Here is a 25,835-nt window from a genome sequence, read left to right as displayed (position 1 = left end):
CAACATTATATATTTTATAACACTAAAAAGAACCGGGACCAATACTAGACATTGTCTGGTCTGGTTGGACCTTCTGGAAGAATCTCTAGTTTAAGAGGCTCAGGAACTATGTTTTGCCATTATTTATTTATTTATTTATTTATTTATTTTTGATGGGATGTGATGTCTGGCAGGACAGAAAATGAGGGAACCGGGGTAAAAAGGAAGGGCACTTTGTAACTCATGGATACAGCTGTTTTCATGTACCTGTCTACAGCTGTCTCTTTCAATAATGACAGGTGAAGGAACAAAGGACTGCTGATTATTATAAAAAGGGAGCAGCCCAGCATGTCCTCTGGGTTATTGTTGGTAATATACAGATGGACAAAGGCTGCCTAATGATTACTGAGGATTCCCTTATCTTGAGACACACAACCCCTCAGGAAATGACATTGGCTGTTCATGTTTTTCCCAGAATGTTTTACTGTCAGTTCCTAAACCACATGTCATGGGGTCTTTCTGCATTTTAAAAATTCCTTTGAAGAAACTGAAATTTAGCTTCAATAGAAGTGACAGACTTATACTCCTTTTTCACAGTCTCTGTTAAGGACTTTACTTCCACCCCAAAAATAAAGTACAGTTGTGTACACTTACCATAAATGTAGATGTTCGAGTGTATTCACCGTTACAGTCATGACATTTGGGTAATCTGCTGGCAGGTTGCCCTCAGTCGGCCTGAATAACAAAGTCTTAGGTCCTGCATCAGTTGCTGTCTACTCTTCCATGGCGTCAGGTCGTCAGGGGGTATAAAACATGCAGCCGACACCATTTTATTCAGTTTTTCTTGCCCCAGATGTCAGGTGCCCCCCAAATGGGGAGCAAAAATATATATATAAATAAATAGTAAATATATAAACGCCTTTTTAAAAAACATAAACTTTACCTTCAACTAAAAGCAAATACACCACAAAGGCTTTTGTGTATAGTGAAGGAAAGAAAAGGTATAGACAAGGAGGATGACAGGTGGGTAACCCGGACTGCAACAGTGAATACACTCGAACATCTACATTTATGATAAGTGTACACAACTGTACTATGTTCTTCCTGTTTCACTGTTGCAGTCATTGCATTTGGGTAGAATCCCAAAGCTATGGATGGGAGGATGGAACTATACAGCATTAGGAGCGGCTACAAGGCCCTGCAGGACTGCAGAAACAAATGCAGTGACTTATCCACTTAGAAATAGTCTGCTTTGATATAGCCTTCCCCTCTGATCCTGCAGCAAATGCTACCAGTAGTTGCTCCGACTTTCTTAGAGATTTGGTCATATTTAAGTACAATCTTAGTTGTCTGTGTACATTCAGTGAATGTAGAATCCGCTCCCCCTTGCTCTGCGGATTTGAGTAAAATGTTAGCAGGTGAATGGCCTGGTTAAGAGCCACACTGGATACCACCTTAGGCATAAAAGAAGGATTGGTCCTGAGGGACACCCTGTCCGGGTAAAATATAATAAAAGGCTCCACTGCCATGAAAGCCTGTAGTTCTGAAACCCTTCTTGCTGAAGTGACTGCCAAAAGAAAAGTTGTTTTCCAAGATAAAAATTTTATATCCGCAGTAGCTGCTGGCTCAAAAGGAGGCAGGGTAAGTTTTTCCAGCACAAAATTGAGGTCCCATGCAGGAGTTGGTGCTCTTCTGGGGGGCCTTAAATTTTTGGCCCCTCTAAAATACTGTTTAAGCAGTGGATGAGAAAAGAGGGGAGGCTCTGTGTTGTAATGAGCCAAGATGGCGGAAGCATGGATCTTTATTGAAGAAAATGATAGGCCCTTGTCAAGCATCTCAGTCAAATATTGTAAAATCTGAGGAATGTTAAGATTTGCTATGTCTGTTCCTTGTGCTTGAATCTCTTCCATTTATCAGCATAAGATTTTCTAGTACTAGGCCTTCTGGCTTCCAAAATGACATCCATCACAGGTTTACTGAGAGGTGTTGTTTGAATAATTAGTTGATTAGCCACGCTGCAAGATTCAGAGTTTGGAGCTGTGTGTGCGGAATTTGATAGTTCTGCTGAGACCGTTGATGAGGTACTTGAGGCAAGTACCATGGAGGAAGGAGAGACATATTCCTTAGAAGCGGGTACCAGTGCTGGTGAGGCCAGTCTGGAGCAATTAGGATCATTTTTGTTTTTTCCTGTCTGACTTTTAATCAGACCTTGGAAAGCAGAGGCAGGGGGGAAAGGTATAGACTGATAGGTTTTTCCAGCTGAAGGATAGAGCATCCACTTTCCATGCTTTTCTGTGATGAGTTCTTGTGCAGAATTTGACCAACTGATAATTTTGAGGAGAGGCAAATAGATCTATGTCTGGACTCCCCCATTTCTGTGTTAACATGCTGAAGATTTGTGGATCCAGTTTCCATTCGTATGGGTCCATAAGATTTCTGCTTAGGTCATCTGCCAGAGTATTTTGCTTTCCTGGCAGGAAGTGAGCTTGAAGATGTATTTGGTAAGTCAAGATTGTGTTCCACAAAGCCATGGCTAGTCTGCAAAGGGGGTAGGAATGTGTACCCCCCTGCTTGTTTATGTACCACATAACTGTGGTGTTGTCCATCTTTATCAGCAGATGTCCCGGATGAAGTAAGTCATTGCAGACTATCAGAGCATTTTGAATAGCTAGCATCTCTTTCTGATTGATATGCAGATGCATTTGGTTTGGGCTCCATTTGCCCTGCATCTCCCTGCCAGGTGGGCCCCCCAAGCACATAGTCTGATGAGTCTGTAGTTAGGGTTTGTGTGGCAGGGGGTAGAGTGAATGACAGTCCCTTGTTTTGGTGACATGTCTCTGCCCACCATAGAAGCTCCTGTTGTAGGCAGGGAATGAGAGGAATCATTGTTTCCAGACTCTGACAATGTTGACTCCATAAACCTTTTAGGTACCACTGAAGTTTCTACTAATTCCATATGTGAGACTGCATATGAGGAATGCAGGATGCCATGAACCCCAAAGCCTGCAGAGTTTGCCTTGCAGATAAATGGGTTCTTGTTGCCATTTGTCTGAAGTATGTTGTCAGTTGCCTTTGTTTATCTGGCGTGAGGTAAGCCATCTGGGCAGTTGTATTCAAGCTTGCACCCAGGAATGCAATTATTTGTGAGGGTACCAGTTGTGATTTCTTTTCGTTTATGGTGTACCCTAGGCATGCTAGAAGCCTTTTTACAAATGCCAGATGTTGAAGAAGAGTGTCCTTGTCCTCTGCTTGAATGAGACAATCATCCAGATAAGGATAAATTTGTATGCTTCTTTGTCTGCAGAATGTAATTACTGGTGCCTGGCACTTCGTAAAGACCCTGGGCGCAGTAGATAAGCAAAGGGCAGTGCAGAGAATTGGAAATGCAAAAAACCTGCTTTGAAACGGAGGTATCTTCTGCATGATTCCCTTATTGGGATATGCAGGTATGCCTCTTTTAAGTCTAGAGTTACTAACCAAGCATTCCTGCCAGCATAGGCAGTAGCTGTTGTAAAGTCAGCATTTTGAATTTTGCAATGTCCAGGAATGTGTTCAGAATCGATAAGTCCAGTATTGGATGCCAAGAATTGTCTTTTCTGGGTACCAGGAAAAGTCTTGAATAAAAAACCTTGTCCTTTTTCCTTTTCCGGTACCGGTTGAATAGCCCCCATATCCATGAAGGACATGACTTGTTTCTGGGCCTCTGCCCACTGGTTTTGTGGCAGATCCGGCCATCCGTTTGGAATTGGCAGAGCATGGAAATGAAATCTGTACCCCTGGGATACTATGTTTAATACTCACTTATCCTGGGTATTTAACTGCCAATTTTGAGCATGAAGTGCTAGTTTTCTCCCCAAGGGGGCTGCCAAGAGAAAAGTGCTTGCTGCTAGTAGAGGAAAGTCATTGAGACTGCTTACTGTAGGGTTGTGCATTGTTTCCTCTGGATTTGGAGGTGGAGGCACCCCATTGCTTTGATCTGTAAGAACCCTGTGATTGGTATCTGGAGCCTTTTGAGCATCTGGATTTGCCCTGAGTGGCTCTGTTGGACACAGGAAAGGACCAATTTTTAGTAGGCCAGTGCTTACTGAACCTGGGTGGCTGCACTTGCAAGAAATCTTTTACAGTTTGCATAGATTTAGCTTTGTCTTCCATTTTCTTTAAAACTTCTTCTGCTTTATTACCAAACAGAGTATCATGCTGCAAAGGTGCATTGTAGATTTTGCTCCTTGAGCCAGACATGCCTTCTAATCACAGATCCAGTAACAGTGGCCCTACAAGAGGCCTCCAAGGAATCAAAACCACATTGCAAAGTATGCTTTCCAACCTGTTCCGCTGAATGCAATAATTCCTGCAACTCTTTATTTTCCGCACAATCAGAAATCAACATCATTTTCTGTTTCAGTAAGCCCATAACATGCTGTTGATATTTAAGCAGATGAAACTGGCAGTTTAAAGCCCTGATTGCCATGGTTGCAGACATATAAACCTTCTTACCCCATCTATCCAGTTCCCTGGAATCTCTATCAGAAGGAGTAGGATTTTTGGCTGTAGAGGCCTTAACATCCTTGGGACCCTGAGAAATAGTCTTAGGATCAGCAGCAGGATTTTTGAAAAGAAATTTGTGGGAGTCAGGAACCCTGTAAATCTGTCTGGCTTACTAGGAACCAGAGGCAGGGAATCAGGAGCCATGTTTGATTCCGAAAACACATCATCAACAATGTTTAATACAGGAGGTATTGCCAAAGGCCTATGCTGAGAAAGAAGAAGGAAATCCATAAGCCTCTTTTTTGATTCAGAGAAGTCCTGACTTTCCCATTGAAAATGTTCCCTTAAAGTATGCAAAGTCTCTCCAAAAGAGTAATCCTCAGGAGGGGATGCAGAAGGGATGGATTCCTCTGCATCAGAATCCTCATAGGGTGGAATAGAAAATTCATGATCAGAAGAGGAATCAGAAGGAATGGAAACCTGATCTGAAGATTCATAATCAGTGCCTTGCCTAGGCCTCTTAGCAGGGGTGGGAACCCCTGATCAAGGTAATTAAATCCTCAGCCATTTTGATCATCTGTTTTTTAGGCATAGGGGCCTGAGCACGTGGCTCATGCATCGGTTTTTTAGACATAGAAATTTTTTTTGACCTTGTTTTTGTTGCTGGCATCGATTTAATATAGAAATGTTGAGGCCTGAAAACACCTTCAGAAGCCGATGCCTGCTCAGCGGCTCTGGACCCATCCAAGGGAAAGACATCCGCGGGTTCAATACTCTGAAAATCTCGCGGCATACCGGACTCCGAATGGATCTCGGTAGAGGCCTGCAACTCAAAAGTAGTGGGTATCAAGGGCTGCAAAAGCACCTCACTGAGTACCGGCGAACTGGCGAATGGCTTAGGAGAAGCTTCGTCGTCTGTTTTGGACCTCGACGGTCTGTCTCTGTCTTTTTCTTTGCATTTTTTATGAACTCCGTAGTCGGATTGCTAACTGACATTTCAGGATAATTAAATCTTGAATCAAAATATTTAGAAGCAAAAATATACCGACGCTTAATAGTGCGTTGGTTAAATCTAGCACAAAACTGACAGCAAGGCACGTTGTGATCAGGGCCTAGGTAAGGAATACAGTACAAATGAAAATCCTTATGAGGTATTTGCTTCCCACAAGTAATGCAATTATTAACTTTTACTGACATCAGTAAGGAGCAAGAAAAAGTTTCCCCAATGGGGTACTTAGCTTTAGTTTGAAGACTTTGGTTCTGAAACTCAAATACGACAATTTCAGGAGTCGGCCGACTGGCACTTGCGAACTGCTTCTGCTTCGGGCACTGCGTGGCAAGAAAGACTGAATAAAATGGCTTTGGCTGCATGTTTTATACCCCTGATGACCCAACGTCATGGAAGAGGAGACAGCAACCAACGCAGGACCCAAGACTTTGTTATTTAGGCTGACTGAGGGCAACCTGCCAGCAGATTACCCAAATGTAATGACTGCAACAGTGAAATACGAAGAACATCTGGTCCTTTGAACAGGGACTCGTTAGGTTCACTCTGGTATGCTCAGTAAAGTTGGTAAACTGGGGTCATGCAATCTGGTCTCAGCCTATGCCCCATAGCAAGGTTTTGACAGTGAGGAAAGAGTGCTCTCAGTCAGGAGTTACAGGACAAACAAGATAAAGCAGGACAACATGAGTTGGTGAGATCATGTACAAGAGTGACTAGCATGCATCAGAGGTAGACTTTAAGTAAGGAAAGGGCATTGGGGTAGAATCAGTGATTGCAAAGTCATCTCCAGTGAAACAGTAGTCCCAAATAAACCATTGGTTGCCACAATCACCCACAAGCAGTGGTCCAAAAAGGCATGAAGGTCAACAGGATCTAGGATGAAGACCTTGAAGTTGGCTGGAGAGAAAGCACAAGAGGTGAAGGAAATACTTAGGGCTCTAGTACTTCAGAAAGAGGAGAAAGTAGGTGGGAGTTGAGAAGAATGGCAGCACCTCAATAACAAGTGCAAGGACAATAGAACAGATGTACAGCCAAGCCAGTTATGGAAATAATATACAGAAGGAAAGCTGGCGGTGGAATACAGAAGTTCAAATGGTGATCAAATGAAAAAAGTAATGCAGGAAAAGTGAGAAATCGAAATGATGGACCAGGGTAAGGAGGAATATTGATTGGCTAAAAAAAAAGGCTGAGAGAGGAGTTGTAGTAGTAGTAAAGAACACAGCATCAGTGGCCCTCTCCCAGCTTCGGGAAAGTGACTCAGCGGATGGCACCTCAATCAGGCTGCAAGGCAAAGACAGAACGATAAAGATAATCATCATACGCCCTTCATAAAGGGTGCAGCAACCATCTGCTCACCAGTCCACAGGACATCAAAGGCAGATGGAGGGAGGACTTCCAACCCCTAAATGTGAGGATGGCACCCTATCAGGCTGCAAGGCAAAGACAGAACGATAAAGATAATCATCATACGCCCTTCATAAAGGGTGCAGCAACCATCTGTTCACCAGTCCGCAGGACATCAAAGGTAGATGGAAGGAGGACTTCCAACCCCTAAATGTGAGGATGGCACCCTATCAGGCTGCAAGGCAAAGACAGAAAGATAAAGATAATCATCATACGCCCTTCATAAAGGGTGCAGCAACCATCTGTTCACCAGTCCGCAGGACATCAAAGGCAGATGGAAGGAGGACTTCCAACCCCTAAATGTGAGGATGGCACCCTATCAGGCTGCAAGGCAAAGACAGAACGATAAAGATAATCATCATACGCCCTTCATAAAGGGTGCAGCAACCATCTGTTCACCAGTCCGCAGGACATCAAAGGCAGATGGAAGGAGGACTTCCAGCTCCTCCTAAATGGAAAAAACTAATCTGTATGGGGCTAGACACTGAATAAGATGAAAGCAGAGGAGAAGCCTGCCGTATGAAAATCATTAAGAAAATTGAAGTTAGGAAAAGCAGTAGGCTCAGACGAGGTCAAGGCATATAAGATAACAATGTTGAGGGAGTTGGGGAGAAATGGTTTCTGAGAGTACTTGTAGCAGTACAGAGAGAAATGTATATTCCAGTTAACAGGAGAACAAGTATTCTAGTGCCAGTGTAGGAAAACAAAGGACATCTTTACAACTGTGAGCAGTACAGAGGTATCAAGCTTCTGATACTCTACATGAAAGTTCTAGAATAAGTATTCTAGTGTCAGTGTAGGAAAGCAAAGGAGATCTTTACAACTGTGAGCAGTACAGGGGTATCAAGCTTCTGATACTCTACAGGAAAGTTCTAGAGGGGGTCATTGATAAACTAATATGCAGAGTAGTAGAAAATAAGACGGGAAATGACCAGTTTGGATTCAGATCAGATGCAGCACAACCAACTCAAATTTTTATAGTGAGACGTATAGTTGAGAAGAAATTAGAGATGAGGAATAAGTCCAGCTAGAACTCAAGAAAGTATATGGCAAGGTCTCAATAAACTGATTTGGGCAGTTCTGTGATGCTTCAAAGTCCCAGAAACATCAGTGGAATTAGTGCAGGCTATGTTCAATGACACAAGTATGGACAGTGTTTGGAGTCGCACAGGGGTTTTCAGAGGGACTAGGTGTGCATAAGGGTTTATCGCCTAGCCCACTGCTGTTCATACTGGTGATAGACTACATTAGTAAACACATTTGATGGTACAGATAACAAAGCTGCTGTATGCAGGTGATGTTGCATTACAGACAGACTGGGCAAGAACTTCATCAAATGATAGGGGAATGGTATATACAACTGAAGACACACAGGACAGAACTGAATAAAAATAAGTTATAATGGTGACAACTGAAGAAATCCAAAAAGCTGAGAAATGAGACAGAAGGGAAGACAGTGGAACAGGTTAACAGTAGCTGGGAGGGGTGCCTGAGTAGAAGGTAAGTCTGAATGAGGAGGTAAAGGCAGGAATCACAGGGGCTGCAGCCAACTAGCACAGTGTGTCAGGGGTTAATGTGAGATAGAAGAATGTCAAAGAAGCTGAAAAGTAGTACAAAACAGTGGTACAGCCAGTACTATTCATGGTACAGAAACCTAGTTATTGAAGCCAGAACAGATGAGAGGTGATGCAGATGAAGTGCCTGAGATAGGTGGTAGGATCCACAATGTGGGACAGCCTAACAAAATGAGGACATCAGTGCAGAAGGCCTAGTAGCTCCATTTGCAGAGAAGATGAAATAGAACAAAATATGGAGGTTTGGACAGACGTGCATGAAAGCAGAAGGCCTTGTAGCTCCATTTGTAGAGAAGATCAAATAGAACAAAATATGGAGGTTTGGGCAGATGTGCAGAAAAGCAGAAGACAATCTAGTGAAGATGATTTGGGACAGACAGGAAGAAGGCAAGAGAAATGAAGGTGTCCAAGAGATGGATGGACTGTGAAAGGGAAGAGCTGTGACAGTCAAGAATGACTGTTGAAGAAAGTAGGAGAGTATCACTGATTCACAATAAATGGTGACAGTTGACAGGACACCTTAATCCCCTTGTAACAAAATTGGAAAGGTAGATTATGATGTTGAATGATGCATTCTGGTTCTAATGAACAGACATGCTGGATCTCACGGCCTTGGCAACACACTCAGAAGTATTAAAAGCTGCATAAATAAAGTTTGCCATTGTGGATACTTTTGCTAACTGGGATGTGAATGCCTTCTGTGGGTTCATCAAATGACTAGTTAACAGACTGAAACATTTCATCAGAAAAAAAGCCCACTGAAGCTTCACTGTACTAATTCAGCCAGGCAAAGGAGAAAGTGAAGGACATGAGGAAATGCATAAGTGCTGCTCTAAGTTGTCCACTACCCTGAGCTCAGCTTTTGAGTGCACCTCTGGGGTCTAGGGTGTAGTAGTGTTTTTAAAGAGCAGTTGCTGACACTAAGTATCTGGTTTAAAAGTCTAAGACCAGAAACTTCATTCCCTGGAGGGTGAAGGACACAGAATGCTTTTTAGGCACTAGAGCTGCGACCAAAAGGTTCATCCCGGCAGTGCTTGTTGCAATTTTAAGAATTCTGGCCAGCGGGGGAGCTACAGAAGGACTTTTGGGTAAAGTGGAAGGCTTTTTGCAGTGTCCATTGTTGGAACAACATTGAGTTTATCTCTTTGAAATATTAGGTTCAGAACCTCCTCGAATCTGGAAGTCATCAGGTGGGGACACAGGGAAGTCAGTGTTCATTCAAATGAGCTATAAGGGGACTCTCTGTGAAAATTCATGTCCATTTTCTTGTATGTAGCTTTTATTTACATCTATGGAGGCGTGAGGCAGATGAAGGCTTCCTCTTGTTGAAAAATGGTCAAAGAGAGTTGTTAAGTACTCTGGACCGTCTGCCTTGAAAAAGAATCTGGTGGACATCAGGAGTCATATGAAGGTAAAACTGGAGAAGGCTATAAGCCTGGCACCAGAATAGGGTGTGGTGCGGGGGAGCCCCAGAACAAGGACGAGTGCATGCACAGCATTAAAACTAGCATCAAAATTACATTAGTCCTGAGAATTCCAACCAGATTCCCAGTCACCAGCACCACAGTCTCCAACATAAGAAGTGAAAACACAGGGGCCCAAGTCAGTATCAAAGCCAAAAATGAATCCAGGAGTAATCATTTAGGGTCACTTTGGTAACTTCAACACAGACAATATTATGTTTTTGAGTCATGAAAAGCTGTCTGGCTTCATAATTCCTGACTTAAAATTTTGAAGTAATATCACATTTTAAAATAAAAGAACAAAGAATGGCAAGCATTTATCACAATAAAGTGATAAACAATCAGAGACAAATATGCTACATTTTTATACATTACTTGAGAAATGGCAGCCAGGAGCTACTAAGACACAAAGTGTACAAACTTTATCCAACAATTCATGAATCTAGCAAGGGAAAACAATGTGGTGCATTATGGGATATGGGAGGTACTCAGCAGCCTGAGAAAGTCTGGAATACCATACAGTCCTAATACCTGTGGCCGTAGCCTTATAATTTTACAGGGGATGGACTTGTTTTTATCAGATCATGTCTTAAACTATAAATAGTACAGTATAAAAACAAACAATTAACAATGAATGAAGACAAACTGAATTAGAATATTAATACCGTAGGAGACCTAAGAAAAATTATTGATATATGATATTTAAGTGAGAAGTATAAATTACATAAGGGGTTATTTCAGATAAAAAAGAACAAATTATTAAAATTGATGTGATAAAAAGGATAAAAACACAAAAACATGAAAGGACATAGGAATTTAGTTTAAGAAGTTGACAGTACCATACCTCTCAACCTCTTAGAGAAAGAAATCTAGACAATGCCATGAATAAAATTGGACAAAGGCCCAGAAATAGGGACAACTTCTAAATACTGCTCTTACAATCTTAGAAACAGGTTATGCATTAGCATGAATTTTCTGCAGGGCATGAAGTCTAAAACTCAAATGTCTGTCATTATTTTCTAACTTCAGTATTTAATGATTTACCACTAACTTGCTAGAAAGCCACAATTTTATGAAAAACAGACCATAAATATGAGGTGAAAATCTGTACAGTTGAGAGGCATGGATAGTACCCATAACAACCTAATGAAAGGAAATGATACAGCACACAGAAAAAGGATTTAGCCATGTAAGAAATGCCCTTAATTATGAAGAATGATCATCTGTGACCACATAGGTTCAGTAAAGAGAAATACTACCTGTCGGGACCATCTGTAAACAAAAAAAGGGGCTGAGATCACCCCCCAGTACAATGTGCACATTTCAGAATGTCTGTCTGATTTCTGCTTTATAGTCCCCAGTCCAGTTTTCTGCCCCAACCTCTGGTTATAGTCTGTTTGAAGTCTGCATATTTCTTAGTATTCCTGTGAGTCCTTTCCAGTTACTCCAGTTTCCTCCCACCTCTTAAAACATGATGATTCAATTGTTTCTATAAACTGTTGCTTTATATTCATATGAATTTGTCTTAATGGAGTCAAAGGACTGATTCATGAACCATGCTAACTGTAACAGACATCATGACAGCATTTTCATTTGGCACTCATAACTCTCTGAAAAAGATATCACTTCCTAAGATGGGGTCTATACTTACCAATAGAAATTAAGGCTTCATAGTTCTGTGTCATCACTTCCCTGTGAAGCTCCTTGTCTTCTTTTCTTAACATCTGCCACTCCTCTTCTGAGAAAGAAATAGCAACATCCTCAAACAATACCGGTACCTGATAAAGATAAAAGGTGTGCTTCAACATTTTTTTTAGAAAAGTACAACCAAAAATCTGCAGCATCTTCACTAGGAAACACAAGTAGTCATTATTAAAAAAATCTAGCTATTGTGCAAAATATGTAACATTGGTCAAGTATTATCCAAGAACGAATGCTTACTCACCCACCTCCCAGCCCTCATTGATAATTGGGGTATTACTGTGTTAAGGTCTTACAGTCCATCTTGTTGCATAGACGTCAACAAAGTATTACAGAATAACCCCTTGCAAACCAACAAATCTAATTATTTTCATGGTACTTAATGTAACTTGCAACTCCACATTATCACTGTGGATTCACATGTCTCTTAGAAACTGTCCCTTAAAGACATTCCTAGTCACATGACCAGGGTGCATGCTGACTTTATGTATTTAAGCATTCCCTCTACGTGTTTTCTTGTTTTATAAATCCATTTGTTAAATCTTTACCTTCATCAGTTTTAATAGACACATCTAAAAATTCTATAGATTTATCAGAAACATGACGACTGAACTTCAGAAACATCATGGTACCATTAAGTAATTTAAAAAAGCAGTCAGCTCATCTAAACTGCTAGTCCATTCAAAAAACACATCATCCACAAATCTCCTGTAAAAAATGAAATACTGTGTATAAGGGTTATTGTTGAAAACATGAACTTGCTCCCAGTGGGCTAAGATAAGGTTGGCGTAGCTGTTGGCACAAGCCATGCCCATAGCTACGCCAGCTCTTTGGAGAAAACACTCATTGTGAAATACAAAAACATTAGGCCACTTTCAACACACAATATAAAGAGTTGGAAGGTAAACCTTTTAAATATAAATGTTTGCAATGGCAGAGGCTTCATTTGGAAGCAGCTACTCACCATAAGGTGATTCCACAGGGCCTATACATCTTAAAAATACATACTTATGGCACTCAGTATCTCAATTTACTCAAACATTGGCAGTCATTACACCTTCAGGTTAGCACCGATTAAATGCGGTTACTCATTGACTATTTTTTACCTATTGAAACATTGGTATTAAAGGAGATTTGGACTTTACAGTTTGAGATTGTGAATAAATTTGCATTGAATATTTATAGAACCAGTTTGGATGATTTATATGAACCAGTGGCTATGTGTGAGAAATGGCTGCAAGCCACTAAGATTAAGAAACTTCAACGGGATTTACAAGATTTTAACAGTGGAAATGTTTTCTCTTGGCCCAGGATAGATTGGACCTCGGCAAAGTAAGCAACACTAACATTGCTATTGTACACACAGAGGAAGCTTCCACTCGAGCATCTAAGAATTTGGGCAACAGTAATGCCATTAGAGAGTCTGCTCCTGTGACTCTGTCTACTTCTGCTTCATCAAGTAATACAGTCATGGCCTCTTTTTAACTTCTAGCCCCTTTACCCATAGACAGGGATTACAAGAGAGGACATTCAAAGATTCGAGTGAGGAATGGGCGTGTGCAGTTGCTCAACCATCCAGGGACAACACTGGGGATGGTAACTTGCAACATGCTACAAAATCAAGTGGGTTAGTTTTTAGTATTTTTTCTTTTGAACTGAATGATGAACAGATTTCAGCCATCAGGTTTCTGATAAATCTATAGAATTTTTAGATGTATTAAAATTGATGAAGGTAAAAGATTTAACACAGGGATTTATAGAAAAACATGTAGAAATAATGCTTTATTACATAAAGCCAGCATGTACCAGGGTCATGTGACTAGGAATATCCTTAACCGACAGTTTTAAGAGCCATGCAAATCCACAGTGATAATATGGAGTTGCAAGTTACTTTAAGTAAAATGAAGAGGGAATTCTTAGAATGGGGGTACAGTGTAAGTGATGTAGACGAAAGCCTAGCAGAGGCTTGGTCTGTTTGCGATACGGTGGGGAGACTATATTTCTCAGATTCGGCTGAAGTAGCAGCTGTTGTACCTGAACAGACTAGTAAACATTCTAATAAGAATAGGCTTCTCCTTACTTATTAAAGCAATATTAACATTACTTGTGAGGCTATTAAGAAACATTAGCCACTTTTATTGATCAACTCAAATCTTGGGAGAGTTTTAGATGATAAACCCATTTTTATTTAGAAACAATTTGTCATTGAAGTGACAGTTGTGTTATAAGAATTTTGAACAGATTCATTTTGATGCATCAGATAGATGTGGGGCATTTCAGTGTAGACTATGTAAGGCTGGTCAATATATTTGGAGTTGTACATCTCTGGTACACCCACAAAGCAAGAAATTACTTTATTCAGATTGTAAGACCAGGAATTTAATATGGTATGCTAAATGCACAACGTGTGAAGCATTCTGCATTGGGAAGACCAATAGAATGTTTAAAGGAAGGATTCCAGAACACATGGGGGACATACATAATAAGGACAGTATGAGTGCATTAGCTCAACATGTTATGGAGAACAGCAGCAGACACAGTTTTAACTTTCTTGCATTACAATTAGTGTCTGAAAATTTGAGGGGTGGAGACTTTAAGAATATCACTGAAAAGAAGGAAATGTATTTCCAGGGCTGAATGAACATTTGTCACTGAAGCCATTTCTTAGTCTTGGCCCCTTAAACATTAATATTTAAATGTCAGAGAGGTGTGTACCTTTTTCATGACATTATTGGTTCTGACAAGTTTTCCATGTCACTATTTTAATATTCATGTTTCTAAAGGGGTGTGTTTATGTAGCACATCTCTACTGGCCAGATCCTTCTTCCAGTGGGCTGTGTTTTTGGATTGGAATATTGTTTTCTTTGGAGAATGATTTTTTTGAAATGTTTATATATATATGTGAGTGGTTTGTGTAACTTTTTATATGGTTGGAAGAAGTGGGTTTGTTTTCCACGAAAGCGCTTACTTTTTCTATTACTGAAATTTATTAAAGTTTTAAGTTGTGGTTTAAAGAGCTCCAGTTTTTTTTTCTTTTATATTTTACTGTAAGCAGAAAAATACATCCAAGTCCACAGTATGTGGGTACTGTAAAATTATCCCAAGGTCAACAGTGTTATAAATCACTTAGATATCAAGATGAGCCAAAACAAATTACTTCCAATGATTCTTCACCATTAAACGAACATTCACAACACAAATGAATTCTGGTGATACCTCACCATTAAATGAGTATTTACAACACAAATTAATTCTGGTTATTGCTCACCATTAAACCAACATTCACAACAAAAATTCCAATTATTCTCACCATTAAATGAATATTCACAACACAAATTCCTGATTTGTCATCACTAAATGAACAATCACAACACAAATTAATTCCAGTGATTCCTCACCAATAAAGGAGCACTCACAGCACTTGTGAGTGGAGGTTGAGTACTATACTGCATTGAAAACCCTGACTGAAATGGATAACAGATCATGCTCCTGGAGAAAAGAATGAAGGAGAGCACTTTCTACCTTTTCAAAATCTCACTATGAAACAGATGGTTTCTGAAAGGGTTCTAAATATCAAAATCCTCAACGTCCAGGGTAAATTTGTTGAGAACTTTGGTAAGCATGGTCTCCTGCACCACTGATGGCAAAACTCTGGACTTAAGGGGAAACGATTATCTCAAAAAAATAAATAAATAAATAAATACATAAATAAAGGCCACTAGGCAAGCTAGGTCAAGCAAGATTTCAGCTCAAGTTGTTATTTCACCCACTATGTATTTTAAATTATATGTATATGCATACACACAGACACACACCTGTGTAGTGAAAGATTTTATACATATATATATCTGTGTGTGTGTATATGTATATATGTGTCTGCGTGTATGTATATATATATGTGTGTGCGTGTGTGTGTATATATCTGTATGTGTGTGCGTGCTCACGCGTGCGTGTGTGTGTGTGTGCACGTACATATATATATATATATATATATATATATATATATATATATATATATATACATATATATATATATATATATATATATATATATATATATATATATATAAATATCTGTGTGTATGTCTATGTGTGTGTGTATATATATATATATATATATATATATATATATATATATATATACATACATCTCTGTGTGTGTGTGTATACGGGTCCAACTTTTTAACTTCAAAATACAGTTTACAAATGAGAAAATATGCAAACATCCCTGCACCCCTACAGCCCCTGCTACCTAAATATGCTACCTCAGAGATCATGCTATAGTGCTAAATGGTGTGGAACGAGAAAGTACAGTTTTGTACCTACCATAAATGTAGATGTTCGAAGATCCACATTGCTGCAGTCCTTACTTATGGGTAGTCCGCTGTCCTCGATCGGCCCGAATACCAAAGTATAAGGCTGACGTCGGTCATGGGCGCCTAGATCTGACATCAGAGCGTCAGGGTATAAAGGCGCATGACCGACGTCATATCCTCAGTCTTTTCTTGCCCCAGATGTCAGAAGGCCAAACCAGAAGGCCACAACCAAAAACAGAATACCTCCCAAAAACATGCCCAACAACAACCATCACCTAAAGCATAGCACCATGTCAAACTACAGTGGGGAAGGAGGGAGGGTAAATTGGACTGCAGCAATGTGGATCTTCGAACATCTACATTTATGGTAGGTACAAAACTGTACTATGTTCTTCATCTCACATTGCTGCAGTCCTTACTTATGGGTAGAATCCCAAAGCAACGGGAAAGGGAGGATGGTAAAAATCATAAAGCATTAGGGGCTGCTGAAATGCCCTGTAAAATTGCAGTAAATCATAAAGCATTAGGGGCTGCTAAAATGCCCTGTAAAATTGCAGTGGCAAACCCAGCCCTGGACTTAGAATAAAGAGGAAGGTGATAATGTTTAGAAAAGGTATGCACTGAACTCCAAGTAGCTGCCTCCAAAATATCTTTTGTAGCTACCCCCCTTAGAAAGGCAGTAGAAGTAGCAGTAGCCCTAGTGGAATGAGGCCTGATTCCAGCCGGAATCTCCTTACCATGGTGGGAATAGCAGAAAGAAATACAAAACCCAATCCATTTAGAAATAGTTTGTTTTGAAACAGGTTTACCCTGAGAACCCAAAGCAAAAGAAACAAACAACTGCTGAGACTGTCTGAACTCCTTGGTTCTGCTCAAATAATAACGTAACTGCCTGTGAATATCCAAAGTATGCAAAATTTTCTCCCCTTTATTTTGGGGGTTCGCATAAAAAGTAGGCAAATGAATAGTTTGGTTTAAGGCCACACTAGAAACCACTTTAGGCATAAAGGAAGGATTAGTACGCAAAGATACTCTATCCTTATGAAAAATCAGGAAAGGCTCCACTGCCATGAGGGCCTGTAATTCAGAAACCCTTCTTGCAGAGGTAATAGCTAACAAAAAAGCAGTTTTCCATGACAAATACTTTAACTCAGCAGTAGCTGCAGGCTCAAAAGGTTGTAGAGTAAGTTTTTCCAACACAAAATTGAGATCCCAAGCAGGAGTAGGAGCTCTACGTGGGGGTCTTATATTCTTTGCCCCTCTAAGAAATTGCTTAAACAAAGGATGAGAAAATAAAGGAGGGTCAAAATCATAGTGAGCAGAAATGGCTGCAGCATGGACCTTTATCGAGGAGAAAGACAAACCCTTGTCCAATAACTCAGTAAGATACTGAAGAGCAACACTTAAATCAGGTTTGGAGACATCTAAGTCCTTTCCTTTGCTCCAAATAAAAAATCTCCTCCAATTATCAGCGTAAACTTTCCTGGTACTAGGCCTCCTGGCCTCCAAAATAACATTCAAAACTTGTTGTGGAAGCTGAGACCCTCCAGAATCTAAAACAGAATATGCCAGGCTGTTAGATGCAGAGACTGAATCTTGACATTGAGGAAGTGATTGCCCTCTTGTGACAAAAGGTGCGGAATCAAAGGCAGAGGCCATGGAGGCTCTCGTACTAAACTCCTCAGTAGTGGGTACCAGTGTTGTCGAGGCCAATCCGGTGCTATCAAAATCATGGTTGGCTTGTCTTGTCTGGCCTTCAAAAGTACCTTGGGAAGAAGAGGCAGAGGTGGGAAGGCATATACATGCAGATTGTTCCAACTGAATGACAGAGCGTCCACCTTCCAAGCTGTGTGATGAAACATTTTTGTGCAAAACTTTGGCAACTGGTAATTTAGTGGAGAAGCGAACAGATCTATGTCTGGAGTTCCCCATAACACTGTCAATTTTTGAAATACATGAGGATCCAATTTCCACTCGTGAGGATCCACTATTTGTCTGCTCAACACATCTGCTAAGGAGTTCTGTGCTCCTGGTAGAAACCTTGCCTGAAGATTGAGGTGTAAATTGAGAGCAGTTTCCCACAAAATCATCGCTTGCCTGCAAAGAGGGTAAGAATGGGTTCCCCCTTGCTTGTTGATGTACCACATGACAGTAGTGTTGTCTGTTTGAATCAACACCTGCCCTGGTTGAAGTAAATCTTTGAAAGCCATCAATGCAAACTGGACTGCTAACATTTCCTTCAAGTTGATATGCAAATGTTGGAGTTTGACAGGCCACGTGTCTTGCACCCATTTTCCATTGAGGTGTGCTCCCCAAGCCTTGTCCGAGGCATCTGTCGTTAGAATCTGACTCGCCTCTGGTCGGGTCACAGAGAGTCCCTTGTTTAGGTGACATTCCTGAGCCCACCACAAAAACTCCTTTTGAATGCAAGGTATTATCTGAATGACAGTGTCTAGATCTTGGCAGTGCTGTGTCCATACATTTTTGAGATACCATTGAAGCTTCCTCATATGCAATTTGGCATTGGGAAGCACCAGAATACAAGATGCCATGAACCCCAAGGCTTGAAGGACTGTCCTTGCAGTCAGCCTGGACTGTAGAGACATTTGATGGAAATAAAGAGAAAGGCTTCTTTGTTTGTCCGGGGTCAAAAAAGCCATCTGGGAAGCTGTCTTCAGTCTCACACCCAGAAAGCACATGTCCTGAGAGGGTACTAGACTGGACTTTGTTTCGTTCACAGAATACCCCAGGCATCTTAACACTACCATCACATACTGTAGATGATGAAGAAGTTCGTCCTTGTCTTGTGCAATAATCAGGCAATCGTCCAAATAAGGATAAATCTGTATTCCTCTTAGTCTGAAAAAGGCTATCACTGGAGCCAGAACCTTTGTGAACACTCTGGGCGCAGTAGATAAGCCAAAGGGCAATGCAGAGAACTGATAATGTAAATTTCCAGCCCGAAAACGCAGATACCTCCTGCAACTGGGCCTGATAGGAATATGAAGGTAAGCCTCTTTGAGATCCAGAGTAACCATCCAGTGATCTTTTCCCAACAGAGGTAAAAGTTGTTGTAAAGTCAGCATCTTGAACTTTGGAATGTCCAGGTAAGTGTTGAGGATGGATAAATCCAAAATTGGTCTCCACGTGTTCCCTTTCTTTGGAACCAGGAACAGGCGAGAATAAAATCCTAGGCCCACTTCTGACAGAGGAACGGACTGTATAGCTCCCATTTGAAGAAGTAAAGAAATTTGTTTGTGAGCCTCTATCCTTTGCCGAGGAGGGACGTCTGGCATGCCTTTGAAAGGAGGCATGGTATGGAAATAAAACTTGTAACCTCGGTTTATAATGTCCAATACCCATTTGTCCTGGGTGACTAAATGCCAATTTTGCTTGAAAAGAGCCAACTTTCCTCCCAAAGGAGATGCCAGGCAAGAAGAATCTGGCAGCTGAAAATGCCGGTCATTGGGCCTGTTTACGAAAGGACTGGCCCCTGCCCTCACCAGCAGATTGAGCAGGCGAACTCCATTGTCTCGGCCTGAAGGTACTCTGAGCTCTGCCCCTACCACGCCTAGATCTACCCCTAGACTGAGAATCAGAAGAAGGGTACGTCCATCCCTTAGTAGGCCAATTTCTACTAAACTTTGGAGGCTGTACCTGCAAAAAATCCTTAACAGTCTGCATAGATTTAGCCTTGTCTTCCATTTTCTTCAAGACTGACTCCACAGGAGGACCAAACAAAACTTCAGCCTGTAAAGGGGCATCCAAAATTCTAGACTTAACATGCTCAGACAAATTCTGATCCTTAAGCCAGGCGTGCCTACGAATAACTGAACCAGTGGCAGCCACCCTAGAAGAAGCCTGTAAAGCATCAAAACCACACTGCAAAGAGTGCTTACCCACCTGTTCAGAGACATGCACTAAATCCTGCAATTCTTTACACTCTATGCCCTCTGCCAAAGCATCCACTTTAGATCTTAGCTGAGAAAGGAGGAAATTCTGATACTTCAACATATGAAACTGGCAATTTAAAGCTCTCATTGCTAAAGTAGAAGAGGTATAAACCTTCTTACCCCATCTGTCCAAAGCTCTAGCTTCCTTATCCAGAGGAACCGGATTCTTAACAACAGAGGCTCTAACACCCTTAGGCCCCTGACTAATAGTTTCTGGAGCCGCCCTAGGACTCTTATACAGATATTTATGAGCCTCAGGCACCCTGTAATACCTGTCCGGTTTAACTGGAGCAGGAGGCACAGAATCTGGATTAAGGGAAGCTTCCGAGAAAACATCTGAAACAACATCCAAAACCGGAGGTATAGCTAAGGGTCTATGCTGTGGTAAAAACAAGAATTCCCTAAGTCTCTTTCGTGAATCAGAGAAATCCTGTCCTTCCCACTTAAAATGCTCCCTCATGGAATGTAGAGTTTCTGAAAATGAAAAATCCTCTGGAGGAGAAGCAGAAGGAGTGGAATCCTCTGCATCAGAATCCGAATAAGGAGGGAAATCTTGAATGTCTTCAGTAGAAGACTCTGAATCATCTGAGGCCTGTTCCAAGCTCTCCAACTCTGGCTCCATCCTGGGCCTCTTATCAGGAGGGGGCAGAGAACCTCTAATTAAAGTAATCAAATCCTCTGCCATTTTAAGCATGTGTTTTTTAGGTACAGACCCTGAAGAACCAGGACTGACAGCAGAGGAAGGCAAAACAGACCTGCCTTTAGAAGGTGCCTTGGTAATAGTAGCAGAAGGCCTAACCACCTTAGGCATAGAAGGGAGAACAGTAACCTGAGAGGCCCCTTCAGCCTGACCTGACTCCTGAGAGACCACATCCTGTAAAATCAAAGTTTCCCCCTGGGACTCAACAGAAACTTCAGCCGGATCCACTTGTTCAGCTGTAGCTTCTAAAGGCCCGGCGTCCGAAACGGACGAATCATCCTGCCTAGGCTTTAAAGATTTGTCTTTGCGCTTCTTAGTAGAAGCAGGCGTCGGAACATCCGACGGCATATTATAATTACACCTCTTGCCAAAGACTAACCTAGCGCAATCTAACCTCCGTTTTATAGTGCGCTTATTAAACCTAGCACAAAACCGACACCCGACTACGTCGTGCTCCGGTCCCAGACAAGGAATACAAAGCGAGTGATAATCCCTATGCGGTATCTGTTTCCCACAAGAAATACAATTATTCACTTTTCCTGACATCCGGTAAGTAACTGAGGCAAGAAAAAACAAAAATATTCCCCAACGGGGTACTTAGCCCAACTTGGTATCGGTCTGAAACTCCGAAAACGAAAAATTTCAGAACGCCGAACGGCACTTGCAACGCTGCTTCTGCATCGGACCATGCGGCAAAAAAGACTGAGGATATGACGTCGGTCATGCGCCTTTATACCCTGACGCTCTGATGTCAGATCTAGGCGCCCATGACCGACGTCAGCCTTATACTTTGGTATTCGGGCCGATCGAGGACAGCGGACTACCCATAAGTAAGGACTGCAGCAATGTGAGATGAAGAACATCTATATCATTCCCTTCACTGTAGCGCAATCTCAGAGGTAGTATACTGAAGTTGCATGGGGTGTGGGGGGCATGCAAAAATAAGGTTTTAACTTTGTAGTTTTTTTTTACATTTTTTTCTTAATTTCAAAGTTTAGACTTGAGATTCTAAATTAAATATTCAGAAACTCGAGATTCTGTTCCTTCAAAATTAAGAAGTGGACACGTGTATACACACACACACACACACACACACACACACATATATATATATATATCTCTGTGTGTGTGTTCAGTCCCTTTTGCAAAACTGCTAAACTGTTGTCATCCAATACAAAATCCGTAAGGCTGAAAAAGTCAAGGGTCGGAGAGGGAACGGGAGAGCAGGAAACCATTACCATCATCTTAGTCTTAGGGGTCACCCTCTGTTTCTCTCACTTGCCCCTCTCTTCCTCACACTTTTCCCCTGACTGTCTCTGAAAACAGAATGTGGTCTCCTCACCTGGGGATAAAAAATGGTCTGATGTAGTGAAAGGATTGGAATCCAAACTCACTTTGTATGCTTGAACCAGTTCTCTAGGTGTCAGAATATTAATACGCACTGGACTAGCTGAGGTTTTGATAAGAACAGTACCTGATAATTGAGGGAGGGCGAGAGGGGGAATCCGAGGGAAACCCCTAAGACTGAGATGATGCTAATGGTTTCCTGCTCTCCCATTCCCTCTCCTACCCTTTACATTTTCAACCTTATGGATTTGGCATTGGATGATGACAGTTTAGCAGTTTGGGAAAGGGACTGAACTTTATTCCCTCACAGAGGGCTTCAGTGACTAATGTGGAGCTAGACATAAAGCTTTATTGTAGAAAGCTTATTTCAAAGCACGGCATTAAAAATAATAATTTACATTTTAGTCCATCTGTTGTTACACAAGCTGTTGATGTTTTCAACACAAATGTTTTTTCCACAACAGGTGCAGGCCCTTAGTGAGATTGGGTTGTTGCTTCCAATGCCTTCTGTTCCCTCTCTTTCCCTGACAGTTTGGATTCTGATTCTGATGATGGTGGTGACCCTTTCCCTAGAAGAAGCAGCACTTTTAATCCCCCCTTAATCCCACGTTAAATATTTTTTCTAAAGTGTGTGAGAAAGAAATAAGAGCAGCCCTTGAGAAAAAGTCACCCACCAAGAGATTTAACCTTTCTGTTAAAGAAAAGACAGTCCTCAAAAGTCTCCAAGCTAATCCAGACATCAGGGTTATGAAGGAAGACAAGGGAGCAGGTTTAGACATTATGGACAACGGCTCTTATGTTAGCAAAATGGAAGTTGTTTTTTCAAACACTGACAACTACAAAACTGTTTCCTTTGATTTTATTATGGAAAGCTTCTGTAGGATTGACTCTATCATAAAGAGCTTATTTCAAGACTTTGAGTTGGAATTTATGGAGGTGAAGTCCCTGTTAGTGGCTAAGATGTACGGGATCCCCAAAACACAAAGATCCAAAAAATCCTCCTCTTAGGCATATTGTGGCATCAAGTAAAACCAAGACAGAATACATATCAGCTCTTCCAGATTTTTTTCCTAAACCCGCTAGTTCAGTCCTCCCAGTTCTACTTAAAAGATTCCTGGGAATTCTTGAATCAGATCCATAACTGCCCTCCTTTGACTGGTCAATGTACATTGGTCACCCTGGACATTGTGGCCCTCTATTCCAGCATCCTGCATCAAAGGGGCTGACTTATGGTGGGAGATTACCTTGCCAAGCACATTAATACTCTCCATAGAGTCCCAGTTCTGTTAGCTCTTTTGAAATTAATGTTGGAAAACAATTTCTTTTCTTTCAATGGTACCATCTAACAGCAAGTACAGGGAGTAGCTATGGGGGCAAAGTTGTTCCCATCCTATGACAACCTAGTTTTGAGTTCCTGGGAAGCAGATGTGCTTACCAAACTAGATGGTTTTGGATACGTCTCTCTATATAAACGTTATATAGATGACATGTTTTTCCTTTGCAGAGGGTCCCCAAGTAAGCTTGATGTGTTCTTAGACAAAGTTAACAGCAGTATTGATTTCTTAGACTTTAACCTTTCAGGTAAGGGAGAAACTGTCCACTTCTTATAGGTTCATAGGTTGGTACTGGGCTATCTGCCCGAAGGCATATATTAGCCCAGCCACATTGTGCGGTATTCACCGCCCCTTTAGTTTTTTCCTAGACCTTTGTACTAGCAGCTAGTACCCTTGGCCCCTATCTAGTAGTGCTGTTGGTGTGATCCCCGGTGTGAACTTTCTGTTACCCATCCACTCATCAAGGTTCCTCTTGAAGAGTGATAGTGAGGGGCTCTGTCTTAGGTAGATCGGGACCCTGTTCCATAGTAAGGGAAGTCTCTGCGAAGGGAATCTATCCCTCCAGCATGTTCTATTCATTGTTGTGTTGAGGTTTATATCCCTAAAGCATGTAGCTCGAGTACATTTGGATTTGCTAAGATGGTGCACGTTCAACAATTCTGGGTTGGACATGGCTCTGTACATTAGACAGAGATCGCCTCTGAGAAGGCGGTATGCAACAGAGAACAGTTTTAGATTTTTCAATCGTGCTGTATAGGGCAACTGTTTGAGGCCAGTAATCCTCTTGGTTACGTACCTCTGTGGTCTCTCCAGCTGCTGGAGATGTCTAGCCAGGTACATTCCAATTGGTGCATTGTACTCAATAATGAGGGAAGAGTAGAGGGGCACCATTACAACCTTAGATCTTGATGCGAACTCTTTCGTGATAAGATGGGTCACACAGAAGGATTTTCTAACCACTTTGGCAACATGGTTATCAAAGGAAAGCTGACTATCTACTTGGGTCCCTAGATCCCTTATTTTTTCTTCTTAGATGTGATACTCTCCATTAATCCTCACACTAGCATGTTTTCTTCGACCATCCTTAGAAAAAGTACCTTCCACAATAACTATTTGGATTTTGGCAACCAACATCCCTTTTTTATGAAAAAGAACATAGTCAATGGACAATTTGAACACCTTAGCCGCATAGTTAGTGAAGATGAAAGTTTCACAAAAGAAAGCCTCTTTCTTAAAGAATTATTCACAGACAAACACTACCCAGCACACTTAGTGGACACCATGTTGGAGGATGTTGCAGTGAACAGACACAAGAAATACCCCCCTATTTTGTCAAAAGGATCTTGGACAAACTCAGTTCCATCTTCTAATGACAGCCTGCATTTTCCTCTTCCAATTTCAGTTGATGCAGAATCTATTCGGGATATAGTTTCTAGGAACTGGGATATTATCTCCAGTTGCCATGAGACAGGCAAGGCACGAGGTCCCACTCCATCATTCAGTCACAAAAGATCCCAATCTCTCCAATCAGCATCTGATCTAGCTGCCCAGAGAAGTTTAACCACACCTCCCCCTCAGCTGGTATGTTTTGCTGTGGGAAGTGTGTTTGGTGCCAGTACATTGCAAGTTGAGATTGTTTCACCTTACATACTCCTAGACAAGAAATTCATTTTTCAGACACATTTGATTGTCATTCAACTTGCATAGTATACCTTGCTGTTTGCAGTCACTGTGGTGCGTTCAATGTTGGCCAAAGTATTAGGAAGCTCAGCGATCGAATCAAGGAGCATTACCACGCTATAAGAAAAGGTGATGAAAAGAGTGCTCTAGCTAAACACAAGCTAACCAACCCTTCCTGCACCACTTTTAAATGTCTAGTGTTAGTATTTCTTGGATCTATGGAGATGGGAACCCCCAGCTAGACATTAAGGAGCTTAGATGGCAGGTTAAACTGCAAGCTGACATGCCCCCTGGGCTTAATGGTAAACGTAATGCAAAATGCATCCTTAAGTGTATTTGTTAGTGAGAATTCTTTCCCCTCCCCTTCTTTACATAAAGAATTAATTATGTAGCAGCTTTTATTTAAACAGTGTTCAGTTGATAACCTTTGTATTTCTGAAGAAATATGACTGTTAAGTAACTGTAAAATGAACTTGACAACGAATGAGAGACCTTAAATGCAAGTGTTCCATTTTATTTCAAATTTGTTTCAAGTTTTCTTATACTGTTGTCTTGTTGGACGTTTTTTACTGCTGCATTAAAAGATTTCAACTGCTGGATTAAAAGATTTCAAAGCTACTACACAAAGTGATGTGATTTTTCTTTCATGTCCAAAAAGTGTTATGGATTTATAAGTGTTTGGACAACTTTTTAACAGTTTACAGTTCTTTTAGTATTTATTTCTGTCAGAATACAGAAGAATCTGTTCAGAGTCAACTCGCTAATGACAGCCAGGTTCTCCTTGAACTTTCTACTCATGGCATCCTAAAAGAAATGGCATTGGCTCTAGATTCTTTCAATGAAGCACCTGAAAGCACTCAAGATTTATTCAGGAGATGGAGTACTCACAAGGT

The 25,835-nt window shown here is 41.2% G+C and overlaps 1 protein-coding gene across 1 annotated transcript in view; it reads right to left on the bottom strand.

The window, feature by feature from the left end:
* The window catches only part of LOC122813947 (zinc finger protein 85-like), a 269,454-nt gene that overhangs the window by 125,921 nt on the left and 117,698 nt on the right, over window positions 1-25,835 (bottom strand). Inside the window, exon 4 of the mRNA XM_044086492.1 lies at window positions 11,563-11,689. Coding sequence (XP_043942427.1) covers window positions 11,563-11,689 — 127 coding nt within the window. The remainder of the gene's footprint in view (window positions 1-11,562; window positions 11,690-25,835) is intronic.

The sequence above is a fragment of the Protopterus annectens genome, chromosome 10.part0, assembly GCF_019279795.1.
Source record: "Protopterus annectens isolate FY-2018-M chromosome 10.part0, PAN1.0, whole genome shotgun sequence".
NCBI classification, from domain to species: Eukaryota; Metazoa; Chordata; order Ceratodontiformes; family Protopteridae; genus Protopterus; species Protopterus annectens.
Note: the sequence above shows the minus strand (reverse complement) of the source record. Positions and strands in the feature narration are given on the sequence as shown.